An 11335-nucleotide genomic window follows, 5' to 3' on the forward strand; every position below is an offset into this window, starting at 1 on the left:
GGGTGGGGACCTGCAAAGAAATTAAGACAGAAAGTAAGAGAGAAAGCAGTTAAGTGCTTGGTCCAAAATCAGAGAGAAAAACAAAACACCAGAATCACAAAGAGAATAAATTTGGCTTTAGAACTTGGCCTGTTGATTGTCTGGTTACCATTTCCTCCATGTAGCTCAACAACAACCGCAAAAAATATCTATTAATAGCTAGGCACTTCCCATTCAGCCTGGGCTATGAATTCTATTTTCAAGGCACTTAGAAAAGAGTCATCTTTTTTTAAAAGGCAAGATGACTTTCAAAGGTAGGACAACAGATTTTCTAATGAAGGGATCTTTCCCTTCTTGGCAAGTTGAGATGAAACACAAATTTTGGGGAGATACTAGGGATTAAACTCAGAGGCACTCAACCACTGAGCCACATTCCCAGCTCTATTTTGTATTTTATTTAGAGACAAGGTCTCACTGAGTTGCTTAGCTCCTTGCTTTGGTTGAGGATGGCTTGAACTCTGAATCCTCCTGCCTCAGCCTCCCGAGCTGGTGCTGGGATTGCAGGCATGTGTCACGATGCCTGGCAAAACACACACAATGTTTTAAAAGGAGAGAAATAAACTGACACATGCCAATAATCCCAGTGACTCAGGAGGCTGAGGCAGTAAGGACTGCAAAATTTGGAGGACAGCCTAGGCAACTCAGCAAGACCCTGTCTCAAAATAAAAAATAAAAAGGGCTGGGGATATAGCTTTGTGATAGTTGAACCCCTGGATTTAACTCCCAGTACCAAACAAACAAACAAATAAAAAAAAAAAAAAAAGAAAAGAAAAGAAAGAATGAGATAAAAAAAAATACTATATCATACACTTTACAGAAGATGAATCTTCAGCTCCATAGTAGTTTGTTTTGTTTTTAATATTATAAGGATAGAAGCCTAAGATAAAGACGAAGTCTAACCATATTTAGAGCCACCGCAAAAACTGCAGAGCTGGAACTAACAGGTACCAGCAATGGGATCAGTGTGGCTAACTTACATCACTGGTTGACAAGAGAGTCCAGGGGAAAAGAACATCAAAAAGTGGGAAGAAAATAAGTGTAAGAGGAAAGGGTGGAAATGACAGAAAAATAGTATTGGTAGCTTAGTGGCAGAGTGCTCGCCTCGTACCTGTAAGGCTCTGAGTTCAAGCCCTAGAATCACACACAGGCAAAAAGGGTGGGTGGGGGCCATGTTGGAGAGGTCCAAAGCACAGATGTGAAGGAAACGTGCTGGCACAGATTGTTTTTGCTGTAAAGAGACTGCTCATCTCATGGCAGAGCCTTTCTCAGATGCAGGCAGTTTCTCTGAGTCAATGAGCGAGCTGGCTTGGAAGCTTTTCATAAGAGCACATACCAGTTTTTGTTCCATTTATGTGCAAACTCCACAATCAGAAGGAGCTGGATACCTATAAAGATGAAGCCTCCGAAGGCTCCCACGTAGCGCCAGGCTGCAAAAGAAGACCGCAAGGAGCCAATGAGAAGCACTCCGTGTGTTCAGTTCAAAAGAAAGAAGTAATTTTCACTGAATACTCATTGTACCTGTGACACATTCCGTTCCCACACAATCACATAAGGGGGGTACTATTATTAAATTCTCTTGCTTTCCAGATTTAAAAAAAAAAAAAAACTGAGAGGCTGTGTGAGTTAACAAAGGCTCAAAGCCAGTAAAAGGCACAGCTGGGATTTGAACACAGGCCATTTGGCTCTGGAGCATCGAAGCTTACGCTCCACACTAAACTGCCAGACACACTGACAGATGCAGTCATTCACACTATCCACAGTGGCCCACAATTTAAAAGCAACGACACATCACCAGAAAAATCAAGGGCTTAATTCTTACTGGCTAAGGAGTCACCAGTATCCAGGGAGGAAATGAGGTTCAGACTTGGGGGACAAGAACTGAGCTCTCCTTTTGGCTCTGCCAAACAGAAGCTATGACCTTGGGTGAAGAAATATGTCACGTGGGCTACAACTTGTCCGTGAAAACGACAGAGCTGAGGACTGCTGGGTCTCTTCTCATTCTAAATATACTATCCTAAACATGCTCAATATACGTAAAAGTAACTCTGGAGAATAAAACCTAGCTCTAACAAGCTACAGATAAAAGCAAGACTTGGATACATATTCTTATGAAAAACTAGTATGATCCTAAAAATTTAGGTGGACCTATCTGAGGGAATTGGGCTGTTCCTTATGAACTGGTATGATGTGAAAGTTTTTAATATTTTAATTTAGAAAAGTGAATCCATTTGAGTTGAACAGAGTGTTTTGAACTACTGAGATTCAGGGTCCCCAAGCCCCTTCCACCCTAGCTCCTATGGAGAAGGGGGCCCTGTTATAGCTATGATTACAGGCCTCGTGTTAAATGAATTAGCTGGGTTCACCAGGTAGGGTGGCAAATGCCTATATTGCCTCAGCAACATGGGAGCCGAGGCAGAAGTTTTGCAATTCAAGGTCAGCCTGGGCCCTGAACTTTAGCCAGACCCTGTATCAATTTAAAAAATAAAAAAGCTCTGAGGATATTGTGGTAAAGTGCTCCTGGGTTCAGTCTCTGGTACTAAAGAAAAGAAGAGAAAAAATAAAAAGAAGATGTTTGGTGGGGTTCTGTCAATAAGGAACCTAACTCGATGGAGGCTTAGAAACAGATTGGAGGTGCTGGGCACAGGGGTGCACACCTGAAACACACCTGCAACCCCAGCCACTTGGGAGACTGAGGCAAGAGGATCACAAGTTTGAGGCCAGCCTCAGCAACTCAGTGTGACCCTGACTCAAAATAAAAAATAAAAAGGCTGGGATATAGCCAATGGTAAAGCACCCTGGGTTCCATCCCGAGTACAGACTAGAAGATGCCTTCTGTATCCCACCTCCACTGCTAAAAGGCTCTGTTTCCTGTGCACTACTGGAGGAGAGAGGTCTCTGTGGGCTGGTGGGGTCAAGCTGACATGCCAAACAGGTTTCCAAACAAATTTTAAGTGACTCATTTTCCCTTCAGGCCAATGACCTTAAAATAATCATTTCAAATCTTCAGCCAACAGAGACACAAAGGTCCTCCTAAGAGTGCCTGTAAGTAGGGGGCAAGAAGAGGTGCAGGAGATCTAAAGTGTGGGCAGGTAAGGCTAGATTGATTGATTGATTGAGGCCACAAGAAAATCAGTAGTTCAAAATATCAAAGGCCCCCTGGATGAGGCCTTTGAACAATTTCACTAAATGGATAAAAATAAATAAATAAACAGGCACCCCCCCAACTCCCCATTTGTACCTTTGAGAAAGGTCTCCTGGTCTGGAATGAAGAAAGCTCCTGAGCACATGGCCCCCAACAGCAGAAGTTTAAAGAACCAAAAGCTGGGAGGGAGGAAAGGAGAGGAAATGTATTTAAATGATATTCAAAGGAGAACAAAAGACCTCTTGGAAGGTGGCATGTCAACCCATGATTCTGCCATTGCTAATGTTCTCTCCAAATCGAGGGGAAGTAATTAAGTGACTGAAGAATGCCTTTTCTCATAATTAGACACGCTTGGAACAGCCTCCAATTGTGCAAAACACCACTTCATTGCAGGACTGGAAGTGACCCAGAGGAAGGTCTTAGTACAAGAAATAAACTCTTTGCCTCCATTGACTTTCTCATTATGGTACCAGGTGTTAGAAACAGCATTCTGGCTGTAAGGCCACTGGGTAACAAACAGAAGCTGTACTTTCCTCAAAATCAGGATCAACTATAGGAAGAGCAGTTAACATTGTCAGGAATAGAAGGGACCCTGGAACACCATCCCTAATATAAGGAAGGAAAAAGCAACCCCAGGGAGACTGAGGACTTACCCATTGTGAATATGGGCTCTGCAGCTTTTACTGGTGTTGATTTTCAAGGTCAGCAGGCAGAAGAGAAAGAAGAAACACGCCATTCCAAAGCAGACTCGGTACACTGCAGAGTACCCCACCAGCGTCTCACAGGTGTCACCAGCTTTAATGCCTTTGCAAATATCTTCAAAAAAAGGAATCTGAGGGGAAAAATAGTGTAGAAAAGTTGTCTGTTAAAATGGGGTTAGAAAAGCTAGGATTAGTAAGTAGCGCACACCTGTAATACCACCTACTCAGGAGGCTGAGGCAGAAAAACTGTAAGATCAAGGCCAACCTGAGCAACTTAGCAAGACCCTACCTCAAAAACAAACAATAAAAAAGGGCTGGGGGTGTAGCTCAGTGGTGAAGAGGCCCTGGGTTCGATCACAGGCCAGGAGTAGCAAGTGTGGGGATTGGGTCAGATAGGGGACTCAGGGAATGTTCATTCAGACTGAAGTCAAAATCCACTGTGGAAATGAATCAGGTATGTAACAAGATGAAGATTGAGGAAGAAAATCTTCCGGAGAATTTTTCTTAATTTTCTCTGAATCCTTTTTTAAAGATGCACTCTCAAAAGTACGACTTAGGGGGCTGGGGTTGTGACTCAGTGGTAGAGGGCTTGCCTAGCATGTGTGAGGCACTGGGTTGAATTCTCAACACCACATATAAATAAGTAAATAAAATAAAGGTCCATCAACAACTAATAAAAATATTTCAAAAGAAAAAAAGTACCACTTAGCTTTTACTTGCTCCAAAGGTTTCTGAAGTTTAGCATCAGAATTTTCATTACATTTGTAATACGTGATTATATTTTTATTGAATGCACAAATATAGGGAACAAAAAGAGAGAGATTACATTCACTAACACCTCATTCTTCTCGGGAAAGTAAACAATCTCATGGATAGGAGAATTTTATTAGTTCACATATATAAAATTGTGTATATGCATATATACAACACACATATACATTCATCTGATCCTACACATATGGTAGGATATATATATAAAATACATATATAATACATATATATACACATATATAATATAAACATATATAATACATATATATAATATATACATATATAATATATACATATATAATACATATATATTATGTGTATATATGTATTAAATATACATATACATATGTATTATATGTGTATATATAATACATTTATACACATATATAATATATACATATATGGTATATATAATACATATATACACATATATTATATGAATAGCTTTTTAAAATAAAATATTTGGGCTAGGGATGTAACTCAGTGGTAGAGCACTTGCCCAGCATGAGTGAGGTCCTGGGTTGGATCTTCAACATGGCAAAAGATAGGAAGGAGAGAAGGAAGGAGAGGGAGGGAAGAAGGATAGGAAGGGAGGGAAGAAGGAAGGGAGGAAGGGAGGGAGGGAAAAAGGAAGGAAGGAGGGAAGGGAGGAAATATTGTACATGATGTTCTGTGGTATTTTTCCCCAAAATTAACAGTAAGTCATGGAGCTCTTTGCCTGTTAATATATGTAATCCCACCCCATTTTTTAAACCATCATATTTTATAGTAAGGCTAGATAAAGATGATGATCATTCCCACACTGACTATTTTTACTGTGAAGGGGTTTTTGTTTCATTTTGTCTTGTATATTTATTGTCTGCTATTACAGACACTGGTTCAGTACACATTGCTGGACATGCCTCATTGCAGATCTGCCATTATTTAGGCAGCTTAGACTACTGAGCTAGAAATTAGTGGGTCAAGTGGTATCTACATTTTAAAATTTCAAGACATAAAGCTAAATTATCCTTTTAAAAGGTATAACAACTTACAAAATCTTCCACAAAGAGAACAAGTGTTACAGGGCTGGGGTTGGCTGGGAAACTGAGGCCATGCTCCCCGCTCCAAACCCCAATTCTTGCGATCACGTCAGAAGGATTTCAGACATGTTGCTCGGAGTAACAGGCATGAGTTTATTAGAAGGGGAAAAGGAAACACTCTTGAGAGAGAAAGCAGATCTTCAGAAAGAGGGCTGGAGCGCCCCTCCTGCCCTCTGTTTGATTGGGAGTCCCAGTGTTAGCGGACACAAGTGCAAATGCTTTCTTTGCCAAAAAATAATTTATCTGCAGTCCTGCCTGGCCTAAGGGGGAGATATTTGTGACCCTTTTTACAGACCAGATCTTGAAACTCAGGGAAATAAGGATAATTCTTCCTAATCATAAAATCTCTAAGAATGTATGATTAAGAATCCAATTAGAATCTGTCAGAATGGGCCAAAGTGACCTAGAGTTGTCATGGCAGTCAAGACTTAAAAGTCTCATATCACCCTCCTGTCAGTCAAAAGTCAAGAGGCAGACTTGGGCAGGACTCTCTGGAAACTTCTCTGGGATCCCCAATAAAATTGGAGTACAGGAGAGGGCCCACGATCTCCCTTGAAAGTGTCCCCTTTCCCTTTTCCTATCCCTTCAATAAACTCAGGCCTGTTACCCTGAGTGACGTAGGTGAAATCTTTCTGACTTGAAGGCAAGAACTGGAGTTTGAAGTGGGGGGGATGTCTTCATGCTGCTTCAGTTTCTTAGAAGGCCCCAGCTCTGTAACACCAGGGAAGGTTACTGAGTCCCGCCCAGGCCCATCTGACCTCTGACTGACAGCACAGGAACTATATGGGCCATGTCCAAGAGAGAATGGTGTGGCGCCCATGGAGCAGGAGTTTTTAAGGAAATTGGGTCATCCTGTTTTTGCCTCGATCCAGCTCCCTTAATTGGTTCATTATCCTTGAATAGCCCTCACCATGTTTTGTGAGGGTCTTGATGTTTTGGCCACTAGGGTGATTGGGGGTGACTGGGGGTTGTGACATAGTTTAGGTAATAATGGAGAGTCCTGGACTTGGTTACAATAGATCATGAAGTCATGGTCATTAAGACTGAGGGAGCTTTTACCCTATCTTCCAAGTGTTTGTTAAATGGGCCACTGTGCGACTTCAGTGGCCCTTTATTCTCTTTTCCCTGCTCTCCCAGTCATGGCTGCGTAGCTCCCTACTACAAGCAGCACACTTTTATGAATATCATAGAATAACGATTCAGTCAGTAGTTGAAAAAGAGCTTGCTTCTAATCAACATCAAAGGTGATCCCTCTTCAGAACAGAAAAGGAGTTAAAGATCACATTGTAGCTGCTCGGTTATTCATAAGAAAAAAATAAAAATGTCACCAAGGGAAATTATGACTCAAAAGCTGGAAGTAAAATTAAAGCATGAAAGAGAATTTAGTTTCTCCTCCAGAAAAGCACTTTAAAACAATAACAAGCAAAGATTTTTAAGAATAAGCCAGGCTAAGTTAAACTGGCTTTGGAATAAGAATTCTCTCCCCCTAAAAAGGTCTGAATTTGAAACATTTTTCCAAACACTCCCAAATAAAAGGCTTGGGCAGGAATACATTGTGTCTCAGACCCCGTTAGTATAGCTCTATTCTCATGAACAGACCTGAAAGACGGTCAAGAAATGTCTGATGTTTTGTTCCCAGAAAATTCCTAAAACTGCAAATATTTTTACAACAGAGCAAAATGGAGGCCATAAAGAGCTGTCATTGTATTTATTTGAACCAGCTACTGTGGTTTTTTTGTTTGTTGTTTGTTGCTATACATGACAGTAGAATGTATTTTGGCAGAATATGCATATATAAAGAATAACCTATTCTATTTAGATTCCCATTCTTGTGGTCATGTATACAAATGCAAGGCTAGGAAATCATGATGAATCAATTCTACTGTCTTTCCTAGTCCTCTCCCCTCTCTTCCCTTGGTCTAATCCAATGGATTTCTATTATTCCCCTCCCCAATCTCCCTTGTTTGTGGTTAGCATCCACAAATCAGAGAGAACACTTTGGCCTTTGGTTTTCTAGGATTGGCTTATTTTACTTAATATGATATTCACCAGTTCCATCCATTTACCAGCAAATGCCATAATTTCATTCTTCTTTATGGCTGAGTAATATTCCATTGAAGAAAATATACCACATTTTCTTCATCCATTCATCCATTGAAAGATACCTGGGTTGTTTCCATAGCTTGGCTCTTGTGAGTTGAGCTGCTATAAACATGGATGTGGCTGTGTCACTGTAGTATGCTATTTTTAAATCCTTTGGATATATGCCAAGGGGTGGGATAGCTGGGTCAAATGGTGGTTCCATTCCAAGTTTTCTAAGGAATCTCCATACTTCTTTCCATAGCGGTTGCACCAATTTGCAGTCTCACCAACAATGTATGAAAGAACTTTTCTCCCCACATCCTTGCCACCACTTACTATTACTTATATTCTTGATAACTGCCATTCTGACTAGAGTGAGACAGAATATCAGAGTTGTTTTAATTTGCCTTTCTATAACTGCTAGAAATGTTGAACACTGTTTCATATATTTTTTGACCAGTCATATTTCTTCTTCTGTCAAGTATTTGTTCAGTTCCTTGGCCCATTTATTGAGTTATTTATTTTTCTGATGTTAAGTTTTTTGAGTTCTTTATATATCCTGGAAATTGGTGCCTCATCTGAAGTACTGGTGGTAAATATTTTCTCCCAATCTGTAGGATCTCTATACATGCTCTTGATTGTTTCCTTTGCTGTGAAGAAGTCTTTCCGTTTGATACCATCCCATTTATTGATTCTTGATTTTATTTCTTGCGCTTTAGGAGTCTTGTTGAGGAGTTAAGGAATTTGATTCCCAAGCCAACGTGATGAAGAATGGGGTCTACTTTTTCTTCTAGTAATTGCAGGGTCTCTAGTCTAATGCCTAGGTCCTTGATCCATTTTGAGTTGAGTTTTATGCAGGTGAGATATAGGGGTTCAATTTCATTCTATTGCATGTGGATTTCCAGTTTCTTCCCCCCCCCGTACAAACCCTTAAAACAGACTGAAGTAGGGGACCCCTCTAAAACTGAGAGCAACTTCCTCATGCTGGAGTGGAGGCTGAGGGGCTGGCCCTGCCCAGAGGCCAAGATGGCTGAGAATGGAGGCTGCCCCCATCTTGCTTCCCCAAGCTGTCTAACCAGCCGACCAAATCTGCTATGTCCTGCCTGATGTCCCATTTTGCCGCCTCTTCTCTTTTAAAAGCTTTCTTTTTGTCTCTGAAGATGGAATTTTTGAGACAAAAAGATTCTATCTTCACTCAAAACTGGCTTTAAATAAAACTTATTTTCCTAACAATTTGACTCTGAATGTATGTGGAGGAACAAGGTGGAGCCTAACCTCTTCCCCAGGGGTTATAGTGCCACCCAATACCACCCTCAGGAAAAGTTTGAACTTACTTCTCTATGATACCAAACACACACACACACACACACACCACAACATAGGGTTTCCAGATCAAATGCAGAATAACTAGTTAAATTTCAGATAAAAAAATGAATAATATTTTTGTGTTAAGTATGCCCCATATAATATTTGGTATATAGTTAGACTGAATACTACTGAAAGCTTGGTCCTTGTCCCTGATGCCAATTCATGCCAATTTAATAATGAAGACAAGGTTTTGAGAAAAAGGAAGAAAGAAGGTTTATTGCTTTGCTAGTAAAGGAGAAACACAGGGGACTCTGGTCTCGGAGGCTGTGGTTCTGTCCATCAGAGAAACAGAGGGCTTTTAAAGTTCTTCAAAGGCTACATTTCAGTTGTTCCCTGACAGGGTCCCAGGTATGCCCTGAAGGTGTGTTGAAATTCACTTGTTAATTTGAGAGAATCACTTCCTAGTTCTTCTGGTGACAACTCTTTCCTGGAGCACAGATAACTCATCTTGTTCCCCACCCCCAGGTTAGGGAAGGGGAGAGAGAAAAGAGGGAAAGAAAAACATGTCCCTTGAAAAATAAGCAGCAAGGGCTCTATTCAAAAGGTGAAGTGGACCACTGTTATGTGAATATTGCATAGGACAAACACATCCTAAAACATTTATTCTTGGCAAGAGAGGAACCGAGAGAAGACATGGTCTAGTTGGGAAAGGCCAGGTACGTGCCATCTTGGAAGTCTGGCCCCACTCTGTAGGGAAGGGCCAAGTACTGGGTAAGCTAGAACATCTGTGTGCAAAGTGGAGGGCTGTTTGGAAGGGGCAGATGTGAGGCAGAAGGGCAAGTCTGAAGGCCACTGGTAGTAGATAAAGAAGGTCGACCAGGGGCAGGCAGCATAAAATAATTTCTATAGGTAGGATTCCCAGTTGGCAGCCCTGACAGGTGAAGGATTGAGGGGAGGGCTCTTTGAACACTTTGCTATCCGAGATGGAGGGGGGCACAACCAGAAAAGGTGGAAGCCTCGCCAGGAGTCTGGGGCAGCCCAGTGAGGACATCTGCTCTGGATATTGCTTCCCAGCAGCAATTAGGACAGAACACAAAGACACAGAAAGACCCCCGAGCACGGAAGCCATAGGAGTGCTCTCTGAAGGAGTTTGAACTTTTAAGCTGTGCTGTAAAGTGGATGAGCATCTGGCATGGTTAAAAAAAAAAAAAAATCTTCAGATACTGAAGCAGCAGGGGCCCAGGCACAAAATCCATGTTTCAGGGACTCTAACCCCAAACAAGTCACATCTGAATGAGAACACCCCCCTCGCACTATGATTCAACTTTTCTGTCAACACCAGCCCCTCTTTCACCTTTACCCTCCTTCTCCACCTTCCCACCCCCAAACCACTGATCTCCTTTCTTTCTCCCTCTAACCACCAACAGACGTGGCCCTCTTGTGTTTACACCAGGCCCCCCCAACCATGCCCAGAACCCCCTGGGCTCATCCAAGGGTGAGTATGTGGTATCGCACATTTCATCCAGAATAAAAGTAGGCAAATAACTCTCTGCTCCAATTACTAACCAAGGCTCCTTTATGCTCTGTGGGTGACTCAGTAAGTAGTGAGTGTTTTTAGGCAAAGAACCTCCTAGTTGAATAAGCAGACAGGATTTTAGCAAAAGGAATTTGCTCTGATTAAATATTTGTTGTTCCAAACTCCATCCCAGTTTTGGAAAAAGAAAACAGACATCACACACAGATTCCACACCGTGGGGGTGTCGCCTCTTAAGTCTGGTCTGGGCATCCAAGGACATGGCCCACGAGTCAGGCTGACACTGAGCCTGTGTTGTTTCTGTGCAGGCCTCTGAGAGCAAAGGGTTTCCTCCCAACCCTCAGAGGAACCAACCTCAGAGCCACAAACCGTCAAGCTAAGAATAAACAGCTCACATGGACTTCCAACCCTGACTCCGTGGCTAACCTGGACAAGTTACACCTCCCCCCAGTCTCAATTTCCCCATCTGTAAAATGAAGTAATCTCATGGAGTTGACCTGAGAATTAAATCAGCTAATCCTTGTGAAGTGCTTACCACCATTCCTAAATGATAGTTATCACTATGTAAACTTCCTTAATTCAGAGGCATTATCTATTATGTAAAAAGAATTTCCAGAGGACAGAGGTGGGCACACTGCATAGACCTCAGAGACTGGTGGGTGCATTCTTTTTTTTT

General features: G+C 41.7%; 1 protein-coding gene across 3 annotated transcripts in view; it reads right to left on the minus strand.

Moving 5' to 3' along the window:
* The window catches only part of Serinc5 (serine incorporator 5), a 104388-nt gene that overhangs the window by 27020 nt on the left and 66033 nt on the right, over positions 1 to 11335 (minus strand). For all 3 annotated transcript variants that reach the window (XM_048800199.1, XM_048800198.1, XM_015497847.2), the window contains 3 exons: positions 3835 to 4013; positions 3278 to 3360; positions 1373 to 1466 (listed from right to left, as the gene is read on the minus strand). In XM_048800199.1, the coding sequence (XP_048656156.1) occupies positions 1373 to 1466; positions 3278 to 3360; positions 3835 to 4013 (356 nt within the window). The remainder of the gene's footprint in view (positions 1 to 1372; positions 1467 to 3277; positions 3361 to 3834; positions 4014 to 11335) is intronic.

Source organism: Marmota marmota, unplaced genomic scaffold (genome assembly GCF_001458135.2).
Source record: "Marmota marmota marmota unplaced genomic scaffold, marMar, whole genome shotgun sequence".
Taxonomy (NCBI): Eukaryota; Metazoa; Chordata; class Mammalia; order Rodentia; family Sciuridae; genus Marmota; species Marmota marmota.